This window comes from Cydia pomonella, chromosome 25 (assembly GCF_033807575.1).
Source record: "Cydia pomonella isolate Wapato2018A chromosome 25, ilCydPomo1, whole genome shotgun sequence".
NCBI classification, from domain to species: domain Eukaryota; kingdom Metazoa; phylum Arthropoda; class Insecta; order Lepidoptera; family Tortricidae; genus Cydia; species Cydia pomonella.
Window position 1 is genome coordinate 6,515,855 of NC_084727.1, and position 19,315 is coordinate 6,535,169.

General features: G+C 39.1%; 1 protein-coding gene across 1 annotated transcript in view; it reads left to right on the forward strand.

Moving 5' to 3' along the window:
- LOC133531355 (unextended protein-like) overlaps positions 1-19,315 on the forward strand; it is a 103,173-nt gene that overhangs the window by 75,565 nt on the left and 8,293 nt on the right. Inside the window, exons 5-10 of the mRNA XM_061869516.1 lie at positions 7,462-7,707; positions 9,204-9,320; positions 12,984-13,155; positions 17,044-17,235; positions 18,230-18,376; positions 18,738-18,878. Of these exons, the coding sequence (XP_061725500.1) occupies positions 7,462-7,707; positions 9,204-9,320; positions 12,984-13,155; positions 17,044-17,235; positions 18,230-18,376; positions 18,738-18,878 (1,015 nt within the window). The remainder of the gene's footprint in view (positions 1-7,461; positions 7,708-9,203; positions 9,321-12,983; positions 13,156-17,043; positions 17,236-18,229; positions 18,377-18,737; positions 18,879-19,315) is intronic.

A 19,315-nucleotide genomic window follows, 5' to 3' on the forward strand; every position in this document is an offset into this window, starting at 1 on the left:
TGAATAACTAGGCTTTATTCACTTATAACTGAGAATGTATAAAGTAACATAATAAAACTTAAAATAAGTATAAACCCACAGATAAAAACAATTGGCCCAGATCGCCGTCAAAGGGCAAGGTGCCCAGAAGGCTGGCCGCATTTCCTCGCCGAATACCGATACTTATGCACTGTGCAAGTCTGGTCGCCAGAAGCCATAAGAGCGTTTTCACATTATCCGATCCGATATCGGATGTAGGACCGATATCTGACATCCGATAAAATGCTTCCGATATTGTCGGATCCTACATCCGATAAAATTTGTTAACACACTTTTGTGATCACGATTCACGACCATTGAAACCTGCGTCGAAACGTCGGAAATGAAGGTAACTGTAAGAGATCCCTGAAAGGGATAAGTTCGCCTTTGTACAAATGATGTGTGTTTTTTCCTGTTTTATGTTTCTTTTTGTACAATAAAATGTTTTACTACTACAAAATAAATTCCCGACACACCCGATTATAAATAAACGTTTCGTTTTCGTATTTAAATCGAAACAAACATTCATTAAGATAAAAGACCATGAATCTTCGAGCAACACCGGCTTCCGACACGTCAAAAGGGAGGACCCTAAGCGATATCTTACCGAACAAATCACTCTGCCATTTTTTGCGGGGGGAAATGTGCACACAGTCGCACTTCTCACTCACTACATACAAAATCCAATTTGTAATGACGACACAAATACATAGAAAATGACACACGTCAAAGACAAATCTTGCACACCTCGATCTCTTTTTGTGTACGGACGAGTCACACATGCACCGCCATAGGCACAGTTGTACCTATGCTTTGGCAAAGGGGAAATAGTATGAATACCGTCTCCCTTCCCGGTGTTGCTCGAAGCCATGAGTCGATAATGCGGGGAATTTTTTTAGGATAGGACAACGACATAACGGCATACAGCCAAGATTTTATAATTAAAATAAATTAATAAATATCGTATCGCTTATTTTGCTTGCATTTTGAATAAAAATGAATATCACTGTACTTCGTTTTTTTTTTGCATTAGAAAACGATCAGATTGGCATGTTGGCTACGCACCCAGGGTGCCTAGTCAAGATGCCAATCGTTTGTGGATATTAGTGCAATAGAGAGACAGATAGCGTTTCGTTGTCGAAGCGTAAATGATTGGCATGTTGACTAAGCACCCAGGGTGCGCAAACTACAACGAAACGCTATCTGATCCGGGACGGGAACGGGAAATTCGCCCCGCATCCCTCCACATGCAAAGAAGCCCAACACGCTCGCCGCGTTGCCACGATGAACCGCGATGGACACTACTAATAAGATTACTACTAATCTACTAATTAGATTACCGGGTGTTCAAATTACAATTAATAATTAGGGCAGACATGACGAGAAATAAAATAGCAAAAAAAGAAAGTCTTATACATGGTGTAACATGAAAACCGAAAGATTTTAACCACGCACTCCTGAGGCCAAAAGAAGGAAAAAATGTTATATGAGTTTAAGTAAATTTCGTCAAAAAAAAATTTGTTTATTTTTTTTAATTTTTGAATTTATTTGCATTGTACATGTACATAAAAAGTTAATGGCAAAACTGGCACTGAAAATGAATGTTTACGATTTTATTTGTAAAAACTACTTTTGCAAAGGTTATTTGTCATTTTTTGACATCTATTAATAAGGATATTTAGACTACGCCACATAATGCCATGCCATCATCGCCATCAAAAAGTCGTTTTGCACTAAGTTACAATCTTTTTGATGTTATTTTTTAATTGCTGTTAACCCTGAACCTGAAACTAGGCGAAATCCAGAAAAGTTTATATGACATTTTAGTCTCCAAATGTGATCAGGAATACACTGTTAAAATCTTTCGGTTTCTTCATGGTACACCGTGTATATAAACACTAGATAGCTGGGGCAAGACAGGAGAACCATACTGTTACCTATTCGTATCAATGTTCTTTTGCTTATTCAGTAAGTAATTTTATCTTAAATGTTGTTTTAAAAGTATCTTGGGACATATAATTATTAGCGGCAGAGGCAGGTCATTCCAGGAGACCTACCACCGCCCCGAAATTGCGAGGATCTTTCTCTCTTACTCTCACTAAGACTTATTAGAGTGACAGAGAAAAATGCCCGAAATTGACGAACTTCGATTTTCGCGGTTACAGCCCAAATCTTGGCTGCTGAGATTTTGAAACTCCCTTTAATCCAACAGTTGTGCGGAGGTAGGGACAGATTATTTTGTGCTTTACTGCGGGTATTCCGATCATGCACGTCCTTTTTCCATTTAAATATCATAAAAAGGTATTCCGGTTTTTTGCTGGTTAGGTACATATATGTAAGTCGGGTGACAATGCAATATTATGGTACCATCGAGCTGATCTGATGATGCAGACAGGAGGTGGCCGTAGGAACTCTGTGATAAAACAACGCAACCTTATTGTGTTTGGGGTTTTTAGATCTGTCTCGATGAGTATTAGTAAAAAAGATAAAGTGACAAGAAGAAAACCTATACTATTCTTAGATAATTTTACTCCTATCCATAGTAGAGCGGACGTTTCAATACTTGGTACCTAAAATATTTAATGCGCTTCCAGAAAAATTGTTTGCCCACGTAATTGTAAAACAAGTGTTAATAGTACATTACAATACAAGTGCGAAAACTAGGAAATTCGAAACAAGTGGCGATAAATTAAAACACGATCAAAGGGAGTGTTTTAAATCGACACGAGTTGCGAATTACCTATTCGCACATGTATCGTACAACGTTTTACAGTACATATGGCCATACAAATGTTCGACACAGTAACTTAATATGCTAATTTTCGCACTAGTGCGGTAAAGCAGCATCATATGTACTGTAAATAATATTTAATAGATAATTGCCCACAGGAACAGTAGAGAGGGGTCCACTCATTATGGAAACCTATAAAAAGTCGGCCCGTCTTTGCTGACCCCGAAGACTAAGTAGAATAATTATAATTAACTTTGCATGCTTAGTTATTAAGTTAAAATAATACATCATGGTTATATTCAACTGACACACATGGATATCAAGAGCGAAACTAACTGCCATCAAACTGCTTCTCAGTTTGGCAGTACTATTTTGATGTAACACTTATGTACCGTGTCTTATGAGAATTTTAAAAAAAAGGTGTCTGTGGAAAGAAAAGTACAGTCAGCGATAAAAGCTTGTACCAAAAATAATTTTTTTGCCAAAAAAATATTTTCATTTATCCTCGTAAGGCCCCGGTCTTACAGTACTAATCGCTTCAATGGAATTTAAACCATTTTAAATTAGAACACAGTTGCATTTCTTTTTGTTTCGTTCGATTACACAAGAAAAGTAATTTAACCATATTTCCTTCACTATTGATTTCAACTTGAAACGGCTTTTTGAAGTGAAAACTTCTTTAGCGGCGCTGTGCACTTTTTGTGATGGGGAAGAAGTGCACAGGTAACCGACAGATTCGTCAGATTGAAAATTCGTAAGACGGACACGTGACCTGAGAGGAAAACTGTTACAATGTAATTGAAGCCAGTAGTTACATTTTTAATGTAATATAAATTATCATATTTGTGTACGATAGCGCAGTAAATTAATATTGTATTTTACCAGATAAATGATAGTATTTTTATACTGATAATTAAAGCAATTTGTGTAAAATTATTCCCTAATCATTCCAAAATATCAAAAATGCACAACGTTAATATTCAAGTTTCCACCTCTGCCGGCACTCCCGGAGTGCAACCCGTTGTTTTTTTTTATGATAGGCCTTAGGAGGATCTCACAAATTTTTAGACTATCTATACATCTTGCACTATCAATAACTCAACCCCTACTACTAATTTCAAATTTATTTTTAGTACTTAGATAAGTTAATTCCAGTCACGTAGGTTTTATAGGTTTTGTGTTTCCCCATGTCAAAATAACCATATCATTGCGGTTTTGGAATAACCATCAGCCGACGTACGATAGCTAGAATTGAATAAGGAAAAGTAGTAAAGGAAAATATCCAAATATACATATATATTATTAATATATATTATTTACTATAGCAATGAAATATAGGCGAGAGCGGGATGTTTTTTTTTTTGTTTTTTTTTTTTTTTGCCATGATAAACACACATAATATTATAATAATTCAGCCTATATACGTCTCGCTGCTGGCAGGCACAGGCCTGCTCTCATGCGCGAGAGGGCTTGGGCTGTAGCCCCCACGCTAACCCAATACGGATTCGGGGCTTCAAATACACCTTTAAATTTCTTCGCAGATGTATGCACGTTTTCTCACGAAACATCCTTCACCGAAAAGCTAGTGGTAATTATCAAAGGCTATTGACCGAATTAACCGGTCAGCTAAAATATTAAACGGGAACTTTCATTGGCCATATAATAATATAATTTGGCTGTGTATTAATATTTTAGCGTCAAAAAATTATATTATTCCCAAATATAAGCATCATATTACTAAAAAACCGGCAGAAAACTCAAACCACCAAAAAAATAAACTTCAAAATGATAGTCTAGTATCTAAAATAATAAATTGGCACCTAATATTGTAAAGTGTATGATTTTTAATATTTGTTGTCATATAGGTAGTTGTTAACACCTAAATAAATAATCATATTGAGCACATCGTTTCCGGTAGTATTTAAATTACGGAAGCAGCTAAATTTAAGGAATATTGGTTATTACTTAATTATTACTTTTAATAAAACAACGTTTGTTTATGAAAACAGGTACGAACACTAAGATTATATTTTTGCGCAAATTGGTGTAGATTATACTGATTGCCACAGAACACCTTCACCTATAGTTGCCAGCGAAATAGGCCTGTAATTCGATTTATCCGATACGTCACCAGTACCCCTAGTGTAAATATTTTCGACAGCGAAACGTGACGTACGCGTGTGCGTTAAGTGTCATTTTGTATGAGATTTTTGACTTTCCAAAACGTCCCGCTTGGCGCGCTGTTCAAAAACCCATACAAAATGAGACTAAACGCAAACGCGTACCTACGTCACGTTTCAAAATCGAATTTATTTACACTAGGGGTACTGTTCTATTTTTAACAATAGGCACTACCAATGTGCGCATGAGTGATGGCGGCAGATAGGAATGACCGAGGCACAAGTTATAAAGCAAAGCAATCCATTTCAATAAGGTAACTTCAGGCTTGAAACTGTCGCGGCGCACTACTAACCTAACAAGGTTATATATCATTTTTAAGAAAAAAACCCGACTTCAATGAGGGAGACCGGTGAAAGAAAGATTATGAAATTAAAAAGACAGCTTCCTACGCCTAATTATGTAGAAAATATGTGGTGATGGTCATGAGCTACACTTAAGTAACTAAATTCAAATACTGTACAAATCTAAATGGTTCCCCGCGATACAGCGGTGGCATCATGGTTCCATTTTTATCACTTGTCCGTCACGTTCGCGCTTACATACTTGTTAGAACGTGACAGGCATGGTGATAAATGATAAAGACCATCATAGCCGTAGGTCTCAATGTGAACTTTATTTTGTCGGTAAATAAATGTTTTTTTTTTTATGGGAACTCTGTGATAAAACAACGCAAACAAAGTGAGTTTGGGGTTGTTAAAATTGTCTCTATGAGTACTAGTTGCATGCGGAAAGAAAAGTACAATCAGCGATAGAAGCTTATACCGGAAATGAAATTTAGGCCAAAACCTTTTTTTTCTTATGATAAGTTTTTTCAGCCATGGATATCATTTCATATTGTTGAGACCTTATTTAATCAATCAATCAAACCATTTATTTTCAGACGACCAAGGCCCATAGGTCCATACGTTACAAACTAACATACATCCAATAACTCATTAACATAAAAATAACTTATTTTCGTGAGGCAGTTTTCTGTTGCGATGTCACTTGTTCTGTAGAAGGATTCGGGATTTGTTTAATATTTCAATATGCAAAATATACTCTAAATTGTGAAATTTTGTGATTTGGGAAAGTGCTCTTGAGGACTTGCAGAATTAATAATAGAATTATGAAATATAAGGAAAAGAGGCAGTGTAGTTTTCCAATACATTTCTGCAAACGGACCGGGTATACGAGGAAATGTGATATCCATAATATAATTATAGAAAATAATTTAAGAAATTACATGATCATTATTTTTAGACAGAGGTATAATTTTTTTTTATACCACGACGGTGGCAAGCAAGCAGACGGCCCGCCTGAAAAGTTTGGACGGACAATGACACTGGGTTATTGCAAAGACGTCCGGACACCTGCCATAACAATGTTTTCACTGCCATAATATTGTGATATTCAGTGTTATCGAGGCAGGCGGTGACTCGCCACTCGTTAGATGGGCACCCGATACGCCATCGTAAATACGGCCAGGCGCAACACTGGCGTGAGCGGCTCAGCTAGGGGTGTGAGAGGTGTGCTGCGCTTTCTCCGAAGTTACTCGCGGCATTATGCCCTTTAACACTTCCACCCCTGGAGCGTATAGCTCTAACGTCTCCCGAGTCAAGGGACAGTAGACTTGAGCATTTGATATAAATTCTAGCTTGATACCTCCACGCGGTTCCGAGAAAAAGAGTCTTGACAGACAGACAGACGGACGGACGGACAACAAAGTGATCCTATAAGGGTTCCGTTTTTTCCTTTCGCGATTTCGGGGTTGGTCCCATTATGTGTGCTCGGGAAATCAGTTTGTCATAGAGTCACAATGAGGTTGGCCGGTCGAAGTATTTATCAGATCAGGCTCAACCATAGCTTGCCCTGTCAATCCCTAGAATTGTGTAAAATTCTTGTTTTAATTTTGGAATTTTATGCCCTGAATGCCAGCCCTTTAAGCCAAATCTCATAGAACAGGGGCAAGCTATGATGGCGCCATCTATGCAAACATTTGACAGTTGCCAACCCCATTGTAAAGTTCTCGGAAATTTCAGGAAAATTTTAAAAGAAACAAAGGAAACTTTCATTTTGGAAATTTCCGAATATTTCCAAATGGAAATGTTGCGTTTCGGAAACTTTCCGACGGCATATCAGTAATAAAAGATAGCTTTACATACCACGAGTACCAGGACCGCCGCCATCGTGGCGGAGTTGCACTCGCACCTTTTTACCTATTTATTATTTATTTATGTTTATAGTGAATACGTGGCTTTATTGTACATGCTTTATTGTCTCTAACCGTTTCTGGGGCCGTAGCTGCCATAATTTATTACCGGCTAAAATATTTACTTCGATTCCACATGGATCCTAATTTGATGTTGGTGAGATCGCCAACAGTATCGGTAGATATATAATACTTAAAGATTGATTGACCCTAACACTGTCTACCTGTCAATTCTGCAGTATTTTTATAAATACCTCTTTTTTTTACCCTCCTGGGGGGCGTGTGCGTCTTGATTTGTGTAAAGATTGTCCCATAATATTTATTTTACCTTATTTAACAGGAAAGGAAGTACGCCAGAGCCATAATGCCGGTCCGTGACCATGGAAACTACCTCCTCTGCTCCATCTTACTCGGGAACGTGGCTGTCAACTCCACCTTCACCATACTTCTCGACGAGCTGACTTCTGGACTCTTCGCCGTCATCTTCTCTACGCTAGCTATAGTGCTGCTTGGAGAAATCACTCCTCAGGCCATCTGCTCAAGGCATGGGCTGATGGTTGGGGCTAGGAGCATCGTGATTACCAAGGTTAGAACCCTGAAACTCTCGCACCTTCCTCAGAAAAGTGTATAACCACCATCTTGCTGGATGAGCTGACGTCCGGACTCTTCGCCGTCATCTTCTCTACGCTGGGTATAATGCTGCTTGGAGAGATCACGCCTCAGGCCATCTGCTTAAAGCATGGGCTGATGGTTGGGGCTAGGAGCATCGTCATTACTAAGGTTAAGAACCCTAAAACTCTCGCACCTTCCTCAGAAAAGTGTATAATACCTTCACCATCTTACTGGATGAGCTGACGTTTGGACTCTTCGCCGTCATCTTTTCTACGCTGGCTATAGTGCTGCTTGGAGAGATCACACCTCAGGCCATCTACTCAAGGCATGAGCTAATCGTTGGGGCGAGCAGCATCGTAATGACTAAAGTAAGAACACTTTAAACTCTCCCTCTTCGGGAACCTCTCTCAATTCCTTAATTCTGGTGGATGAGCTGACGTCTGGACTCTTTGCTGTTATCTTCTCTACGCTAGCTATAGTGCTGCTTGGAGAGATCACTCCTCAGGCCACCTGCTCAAGGTATGGGCGGATGGTTGGGGCCAAGAGCCTCGTCATTACTAAGGTAAATGTGTAAGACTAGGAGCTGGTCAACCAGAAGTTAAGAATTTTAGTTGGGTACTAGGTTCCTTCGTTCATTGAATACAAGTTAAAGGAAGCTACACTAAAAATCCCAATAAATGTATTTAAAAGGGAGTAGAGAACATGTGATAAAATATTCCCCTATATGTACTACATCTTTCTAAAACAGTGAACGAAAAAACATGAGAGACCAAGATCAGGACTCAAATAAAGCATGGACATTTCACGGTGAGCACTCTATTAGCCAATTGACCGTCACGTGATTTTATTTTCATTTAAAATAATAAATATTATACATTTATAATAATGTCTGGCCAACTGGGTATGAAGCCGATGGTCCGGGGTTCAAATCCTAGTAAGGGCATTTATTTGTGTGATAAGCACGGATATTTGTTCCTGAGTCATGGGAGTTTTCTATGTATTTAAGGTCTTAGATTAGGTAATTTATAATATGAATATAAAAGTAAAATACAAAAACATATAAACATATTATAAAAAACCTAATCGAGGGTGCGGCCAGCAGCGGGACAGGACCCAAGCTGCCGGTGGTCAGGGCCGCAGAGAGAGAAACCGCCGGACTATCCGCGCCGTGTCCAAGATCACCGCCTTCAGTATCTGACCCTTGATCCAACCACCTAGTGAGTCTCTTAAGGTGTTGGTCGAGACTCTTCGCTATGAGAACGTTCGCTGAAACTACTATATTATATATCGTTACTATTAGAAGTATTAGAACAAATTAAATTATTTTCAGAAAATTTAATTTGTTTTTATTTCAGTTTATATATCGTTGTCTAAGTGCCCACGGCATAAGCCTTATAGAGCTTACTGTGGGACTTGGTTAATTTGTGTAATAGTGTCCTTTAATGTAATTTAAGACGTTTTATATCGCAGGGTGTCATGGCGTTAACCGCTCCACTGGCTTTTCCCGTAAGCAAGATCCTGGACTACCTGCTGGGGGAAGAAATCGGGAGCGTGTACAACCGGGAGCGACTGAAGGAACTCGTCAAGGTATGGAATGTATGGAAACGACGTGTTGTCTTTAATATCTCATGCTTATATTATTATTTAACGGCTCCGCTGGTGTTTTAGGCCAACAAACTTAGATTTTTTTGAAGAATTAATTCCCAGCAAGCTGGAAATCATTTTAATACCTTCATTTTGTTCTAAATGCGTGTAATCCGAGTTTAAGCAATCCCAGAAAGTGTGCAAAAAAGTTTGTTCTTTTACAGATTTTTGGATATAGCTCGTAAACGGTACGTCCGACGCGACGGAAAATTTGCTCTAATCATGATAACAATTGATATCTTAGGATCAGAAAAGTACTTTAATATGAATTTGTAGTCCTCATAGGACAATTGCCTTTACCGGTTGATTCCGTTATCTTGCGACCAAATGCTGAAATGATATACCCCCGTCTTTGAGAGAGCTGAAATCCAAAAAATCATTCAAACATAGTTTTAAAAAGATTCTCCTCGATAAACAAACCGCTGGTATTCCATACGGTTTTTTTGTCGCAGATTTCAGAATCTAACATGGTGGAGATGGCAGTCACGAGAACTAGGGGGCCTACACACTGTTCACACCCTTGCCGACTTATCTATTATCACATACGACTTATATATTATAAACATGTAACACACACATACCCTCATTTTATACATCTGCTGTGACCTGGGTTCCGGCAGAAAACCAGTGCTTTACTCGAAAGAGTGAAGAGTATCACTGAGCCGTGACCCTTTTGTCCTGCTGCAACGCACACAGTATGTAGGTAGGTACTTTTATTTTATTTTATTGTTTATTAATTATTCCTATTTTGTTGTCTCAATTTTCTTTTGTGCCATTTTTATTTTGTTCCTGTAATAAATTGTGTTCTTTATGATGATTTAAACTTTATATTGTGTGTTTTTGCAGCTGCCAAATAAATGATTTATCTATCTATCTATCTAGTCTTAAGTTGTAAAAAATGGCCGCCATTTTAAATTTCTTTATTTTTGGTATGATCATGTTACAATCCGTAAACGAATTTTCACCAGTGTCTGATCCACCAGCAATGGGTGTTGGTAGTGCCATTGTAATTGATGGTGGGTTCCTTCTACATCGAGTGACTGATTAGGCAATCCAAGGAAAATTGTATCTCCCAAGGCTCTCAAAATTTATACACACCTAGGATTGCGCAAATTCGGTTTAAACGCATTTAGGACCAAATAAAGGTATTCAAGCGGTCTTCCACTTGCTGAGACTTAATTTCTCAAAAGGCTTTTTGGGATCTAATTTGATTGGCCTATTTACCCGTAAGCATGATTCTGGACTTCCTGCTGGGTGAAGAAATCGGAACCGTGTACAAGGAGCGACTGAAGAAACTCGCTAAGGTATGGAATGTATGGAAACAACGTCTTCATTATCTCATGCTTGTATTATTATTTAACGGCTCAACTGGCAACCCCATAAGCAAGATCCTGGACTACCTGCAGGGTGAAGAAATCGGGAGCAACTGAAGGAACTCGTCAAAGTATGGAATGTATGGAATCAACGTGTTTATATGATTATTTGTCTGACTTTCAAACATAGCTAAAACCACCGCAAGGAAACTTGCTTTCACGCAAACCGCATCGAAATCGATCCATCCGTTTGAGACTTTTGAGAGCTACGGTGCCAAAAACAGACACACAGACTTTGGCGTCAAAAATTTAACTCCCCTCTTTTTGAGTGGGGGGTTAAAAACAAAATGTTGGTGACTTAATCACAAGCCGATTTCAAATGCACACATTATTAAGATGCAGTAGGTTCAGAAAACGTTAGAAAGTCATAGCGCTTTTTTGGATCACAATAAGGTGTGCGTGTCAGGCGTAAACACGAGGAAAACGCTTATTATTAACTCTTAGCAACAATCTACCTCTTGTCTACATATATGTAAGGATCATGACCAAATTATTAGTTAAAATTTTGGGTTATTCCAAATTTTTCTGCTCTAAGGATGGCTCACGCCTTACGCTAGACCGGGCCCGGGCCGGAGCTTCCGGCGCTTCATTTTCTGTGGAAATCACCACGTGATCACCGATCAGTCGTCATAGAAAATGACGTGTCTGACGCCTCCGCCCGGGCACGGGCCGGTCTAGCGGGAGTCATCTCTACACGGCACGACCGAGATTTGATCCCACGGTTTTTAACCACCACACACATACGTAAGCTTATGTTTATTCTTTGAGACCCACCTTTTGCCTCAACTGCAACAGCCCCTATTTTTTTTTTGTTTTTATTTATTTCATAAACATCAAATTACATAGATTTCCTTAAATTAGAAACTCTGCTTCCTAAATAGGTATAACCTGTACTTTAGGGTAAACAGCGCTCTGAAAGCGAAACTGCAACAGCAAAATAATAATATTTTTAAACCCCTACGCAAAAACAGGGGTGTTGTAACTTTAACAGCTTTGTATGTGTGCTTGTCTATATGTCTGCAAACCGCTAAGTTTAAGCCTTTATAAGGCAAAGGCATTATTCCTACCTCATTTTAAACTTTATTTCAAAGTGATAGGGTTCAATTTTGCATAATTTTTACAACCTTATCTCTTTTAGCGGTACCCCAACGTAACATGTGGTAGCGTCATTTTAACCAGCGAACCTTATCGTCCTTATTTCTATAGTTAAAACATTTATAAGTGAAAATCATGTAGTTATACAAGGTGCCCACGAGGAACCCGAGAGATTTTAACCACGCATTTCTGACGCCAAAGAAGAAACAAATTTTATATGAGCTTAGGTCAATTTCTTAAAAAAGATTTTTTTTTGTTTATGTCTTTTTCGATTTTTTGTATGTATTTGTACATAAAATGTAAACGCTATTTGTAATACTGTAACTCAAAAAGACTTTTGAACTTTTTTTTGTATAACCTATTTTTTGCAGTGTTACTTGTCACTTTTTGACATCTATCAATAAGGATATCCCATCAAAAACAGATTCTTATACTAGCCGTGTCTTATCCAACCTCGACATTGGCAGAATCATCAACACCTTGATGGAGCCATAACACGAAAAATTTATTGATTTTCATGTAAAATGTTGCCGAGACGAAACCATAAGGCTACTGTCAAAAAGTTATCAGATCTCTTGTAGAGCCATTAGAGCCAAACTTCTAACTCTACAAGCCCTAACTTCACAAACTCTACATCTTAGTCAAAATATATGGCCGTTTCGCTACCGTCACATGGGCGTAAGGTGAAAAATGTATTATTTATACTCAGGTCTACAGTCCCTTGAAATTTGGAAATAAAAAAAAATATATTTTTATTTCAGAACCATAAAAATTCCATAAAACATTGTTAGTACCATCAAAAATCAAACTTCCAAGTTAACGTAAAAAAAGTTACGGACGTTTAAGCCGCAAAAAACGTATATTTCGACACTCTCAAGGGAATCAAAACTATGGGGTACTCTCCGTTGACCTACAACTATGAAAATTGACAAATAATATCGACTTACACTACAAATACAGGGAAGATCTGAAAACTAAACTTGTTCAAAAATAAAACAAATTAATTTATACGGAACACTCGGTGGGCGAGTCCGACTTCGTACATGTCCGGTTGTTTTATTTTTTTTATTACATTATTGCTGTATTGTGCATGTTATAAATACCTACGGTTACTTCTCTCATGCGTTCCTTTACACAGGTAACGACCGAGATGAACGACCTCGACAGGGACGAGGTGAACATCATCTCAGGAGCCCTGGAGCTTCGCAAGAAGACGGTGTCCGACGTGATGACCAAGCTGGAGGATGTGTTCATGCTGCCCATCACGAGCGTGCTGGACTTTGAGACCATGAGCGAGATAGTCAAGTCCGGTGAGTATTATCTAACCACAGACGTAAACCTTGACAGGGACGAGGTGAACATCATCTCAGGAGCCCTGGAGCTTCGCAAGAAGACGGTGTCCGACGTGATGACCAAGCTGGAGGATGTGTTCATGCTGCCCATCACGAGCGTGCTGGACTTTGAGACCATGAGCGAGATAGTCAAGTCCGGTGAGTATTATCTAACCACAGACGTAAACCTCGACAGGGACGAGGTGAACATCATCTCAGGAGCCCTGGAGCTTCGCGAGAAGATGGTGTCCGACGTGATGACCAAGCTGGAGGATGTGTTCATGCTGCCCATCACGAGCGTGCTGGACTTTGAGACCATGAGCGAGATAGTCAAGTCCGGTGAGTATTATCTAACCACAGACGTAAACCTTGACAGGGACGAGGTGAACATCATCTCCAGAGCCCTGGAGCTCCGCAAGAAGACGGTGTCCGACGTGATGACCAAGCTGGAGGATGTGTTCATGCTGCACATCACGAGCGTGCTGGACTTTGAGACCATGAGTGAGATAGTTAAGTCCGGTGAGTATTATCTGACCACAGACGTAAACCTTGACAGGGACGAGGTGAACATCATCTCCAGAGCCCTGGAGCTCCGCAAGAAGACGGTGTCGGACGTGATGACCAAGCTAGAGCGCGTGTTCATGCTGCCCATAACTTCGGTGCTGGATTTTGAGACTGAACGAAATCGTGAAGTCTGGTGAGTACAGTCAGATGCAGAGAGAGGTGACCTCCGGGCCAAACCACCCCAACTACTGGACGGAGAAAATAAGACATCGAGATCACTAAATTTAGCATGGGAGCACAATCGCTTATAACGCTTATTTCAGTTACAAATACTTTGCGATAAAAAGTACTCTGAATTTACTAGGAATTTCCAAACATTTATTATTATTATTATATAATTATAGGCGAGCAGCTATTTAGCTGATGAGCCTATGTCACACAGTGTCCTGTATTGTACAGTTCAAAGTTTGTAAAGTCGTATCACATCACTAAGTAACATCAGTCTAACTTATTGTTTAAAAGCCACTTGTCTAATCTGTTTTTAAAAACATTGACCAAGGGAGCAGTTACAACACTATCCGGTAAACGTCCGGTATTTATTTATTCTTTGAAAACAGCGTGAGTGATTTTCTCATGTTAGCCGGCAGAATCAACTTTTAAAGTATGGTTTTAAATGATAAATAAGTTAAATTAAAGCATTATTTTTGATTTGTAATGTTTTACAGCTAGTATTTGCTTCCCGTTGGTGTAGTGTTTTTTTTTTTGTTTCATTAAGGCAGGAAAGTTTGTTCACTTCTCGTGCCTTGAATGAAACCCTCGCAATGCTCAAGATTCCACTTTTTTAACCTAAGTACCTACTAAAAAGTATTTTGTTTTTTGAATATAGGAAATAGGTCCCAAAAACTATGTCATATAAAATACAAATATGTTTTCTTAAAAAGGTATGTATATGCAAAATAGGTATTTTGCATTTTAAAATAAAGTATTTCTAATAAGTCACATCTCTGCTGCCGGGTACTCATACTTACGTATCTCCATACCAACAATCAATGCTACTAAATAAATAAATAAATATTATACGGACATTCTTACACAAATTGACTACGTCCCGCGGTAAGCTCAAAAAGGCTTGTGTTGTGGGTACTCAGACAACGATATATATATACAAATACTTAAATAAATAGAAAACATCCATGACTCAGGAACAAATACCTGTGCTCATCACAGAAATAAATGCCCTTACCGGGATTAGAACCCGAGACCATCGGCTTCATAGGCAGAGTCACCATCCACTTGGCCAGACAGGTCGTCACAACGATCGTCAAAATTTTCGGGCATCTTAAACAAGCATGTACAACTGACTCGCGAATGCTGCGTCTAGTCTGTATACGATATACATTTACACACAATGTCTAGGCGTCCATAATGGCACGGTTGGCCTTGGTGGGAGGGGCGGTTATGCAAATTGACGTAGGGAAAATTGCTACGCTTAAACGACACAGGCGTTATGGATGACGCTTCGTCACAACGACCACGTTTCCTTTATTTTCACTTTAGAATGGTTACATAGCTCGACCCATGACAATTTCTTGGTTAAATTATTATATACATCATATACATACGTAAGAAGAACGAAGAAGCAACTCGCCTATCCCTAGATTATATAAGGTAGTAAATAGCTGTAGCCACGTAATGGATATACACTTTGACTCTGCATATCAATTTAGATCTACTCATTGTAATAGTTAATTTTATGCATTATTGTTGTAAACGGTATACATTACTGTTATAGTAATTCCAGATTTTTTAAACTGTAAATTCATGCATGTGGTGTTTACCTATAAGTAATTGTTAGGCTTGGCGTTAATACTCAAAACGTTTGTATTTATATCTAGCAAGGTGTAAAAAATTGTTGGTGAACCAATAAAAAAAATCCATTCGATCCTCGTAGCAAATATACAGCGCGTATTTTTGATACGGCCGCATAACCAAATGGGAGTTAGTTTAGGATTTAATGAACACGCTTTAATAGATTTTATAAAAAACAGACGACATTTTTCCATGTAAAATAATTCAGCAAGCAATGTATCACTTTGTTTTAACTCAAAACGTCGCATTTAATGACGCGACGTCACAACTGTCACAAGTCACTATGATGTACGAAATACATTGCCGCTCTAAAAATATACAAAAAATAATTTATGCTATCTATGGTCGTTTACGTTTGCGGTTAGATCAAAAATACACACTGTATACCTTTTCTTAATACCAAAATCGCAATATGACAGTTGGATCAGAGTTTGAAGTTAAACGACTCAATTATTTTTTAACAGTCTGCTGGAACTAAAAACTACGGAAGGTGGAGATAAGGAATGGAATCTCCATATACCAAAAAGTGTCCGACAAAAAACCATAAACAGATGGCGCTACAATACCTAGAATACTTCAAAAAAATCAAATCATAGACAGCGCATTTCACTCCGTCAATAACGCCTAGGTTCTTAGCTACTCTAGCGCTAATCTGGAGAGATTTGGAACTATTATTTATAGCTGACCACTGGACACTTTTGCATAAGTTCTGCCTATGTTATATGGAGATTGCGTTCCTTAACTCTACCTTTCATACTATAAACGATAATGTAGCATTATATAGCACTCTTCAATGTAGGTTATAGTGAATATTACGCGAAACTCTGCGTAGGGGGCGACACTACCACAATCCATCACAATCTGAGGGTCTACCGTACCGCGAAACAAGAAAATCGAAATTTCGTTATCTAACCTCTCTATCACTCTTGCATATTCGAGCGATGAAGAGCCAGATAACTAAATTTCGATTTTCGCGTTTCCGGTAGGCCCTTTGTAAACAAACCGCCTTGATGCATCAATGTCAGATTTTATTATCTGTGAAAACTTGTTATAAAACAGTTTAAGGCACAGTATGTATAAGTTACTCTATGGTTTACGATAGGTGCTAGTGCTGCACTCTGGCGGCAGAATATTGCAGTAATACTCCCTATTATTTAGTGTCAAATTGGGATTTTTGAAGTGAAAACTTCTTTAGCGGCGCTATGCACTTTTTGTGATGAGGAAAAAATGTTAAACTCGCGACAGGTCACGTGACCGACAGATTCGTCAGATTGAAAATTCATAAGACGGACACTTTCTAGTAATGATGATGGTGTACGAGTCGGTGAAATTATGGATGGCAGTTGATTTTTCTGAGAGATAAACTTTTTAATGTAATATAAATTGTCATGTTTGTGTACGATAGCGCAAAAAATGAATATTGTATTTTACCACATGGATGGAGGCTGGTATTATAATTTCCGGTATGTACTACTAATAGTCATATTTTCCCAGGTTACTCCCGCATACCCGTGTACGAAGGCCACCGCGGCAACATCGTGACGGTGCTCTTCATCAAGGACCTGGCCTTCGTGGACCCCGACGACAACACGCCGCTGCGGACCCTCGCCCAGTACTACCAGAACCCCTGCAACTTCGTCTTTGAGGATGTCACGCTTGATGTCATGTTCAAGCAGTTTAAAGACGGTACGATTAATAGACCTCTGCGTAAAGGACCTGGCGTTAGTGGACCTTAAAAATAACAGATCTTATGCAATTTTGTCTTCGAAGATACGAAACATACTACTTGATTTCGTATTCAAAATTTTTTTTAATACTACGTCGGTGAACAAGCATACGTCCCGCCTCATGGTAAAAAGGCACCGTAACCTATGGACGCCTTTTTTATATATATACTACGTCGGTGGCAAACAAACATACGGCCCGCCTGATGGCAAGCAGTCTCCGTAGCCTATGGACGTCTGCACCTCCAGAGGAGTTACTAGCGCGTTGCCGACCCCAACACTCCGCACCCTCGTTGAGTTCTGGCAACCTCACTCACCGGCAGGAACACAACACTATGAGTAGGGTCTAGTGTTATTTGGCTGTTGTTTTCTGTAAAGTGGAGGTACTTCCCCAGTTGGACTCTGCTCTAAATCTGGAATGACATCCGCTGTGGTGTGCCCTACCACACTAAGCGAGATGACATTCACGGTGCCCATACCTCTCTTTTGGACGTAGTTTAAGGTCATACCCGGGTCCGACAACTTCAGAGGTGTTATATGCGCGTTACCGACCCTAACACACCGCACCCTCGTTGAACTCTGGCAACCTTACTCACCGGCAGGAACACAAGTAAAGGGTTCTATTTAGGCGTCCTTACCTCCGCTAGAACCCAGAAGAAAAAGTTACAGAAAGTTTAGTATTTAATAATTTAGTCTATATACGTCCCACTGCTGGGCACAGGCCTCCTCTCAGTCCCCACGCTGGCACAATGCGGATTGGAGACTTCACATACACCTTTGAGTTCCTTCGCGGATGTATGCAGGTTACCTCACAATGTTTTCCTTCACCGAAAGCTATTTAAATATCAAATGATATTCCGTACATAAGTTCCGAAAACTCATTGATACGAGCCAAGATTGGACGTCAGATCCACTCTATGGTGCCGCTTATAGTGATTTATTTTACTTATTTTCAGGTCACAAAGGGCACATGGCGTTTGTCCATCGCATCAACAACGAGGGCGAAGGCGACCCGTTCTACGAGACCATAGGTCTGGTGACCTTGGAGGACGTCATCGAGGAGATGATACAGTCGGAGATCGTGGACGAGACCGACGTGTTTAGTGAGTCACTGAGAATGCTAAACTTATAGATAGATCCCCAAAATACACTCATTAAGGGTCTCAGAGCAGCATGCTTTACACTCTCATTTTAAAACGAGTAGCTAGATTGCTTTCAAACTTTGTACTTATAATAGGATCAGGTATGTCTAGCTGTAATTAGTTTATGTAACCTCGGATACCATAGTTAGAAAAATACAGTTTAACATAATAATATCGGATTCTTACAAGAAAATAAGAATATTTTTTTTTTTAATAAAATAATAATGGAAATAAGAAATGTGAATATATATTATATATGAGTATACGTAAAAAGACTTCTTTATGTCATTCCAATGTTTGAATCATATGTTCTATGAAACAGTGGACAATAGAACGAAACGGCGTCGCAACAAGCCAACCAACAAGCTGCAAGACTTCGCGGCGTTCGCCGAACGGCACGAGAACCAACGCACGCACATATCGCCGCAGCTCACGCTGGCTACCTTCCAGTTCCTGTCCTCCAGTGAGTAATTACAGCTGAAATAAATGTTATAAAATATTTGTACAACAATATTAACCTTTTGAACGCGAAGAACACCTAAAGGCGTCGTAACTTGTCGTGCCCGCAGCGCCAAAGACAGCTATAGGTGTAATGGCGGACGCTGTCAAAGTAACCTTCACACTTTCTAATAAGGTTTACATTAGCTCGCTTGTTTATGACATAAAGCGTTCAAAAGGTCAAGAGTGTTAGTTCATATTACTATCTATTCCGTAAACCCCTTTGATTTATCCTTATTTCAACTTTAAATATTAACTCCAGTCAATCTGAAAATAGTTTAAATTACAGAGAATAGTAATTTAGTTCATTTTATGATTGGAAGCCCGTATAACAGCACTTGTGCTTTAAAATCGCTGAAACGATACTGCGAACCAACCGAACATAATCAAGATTAATACAGT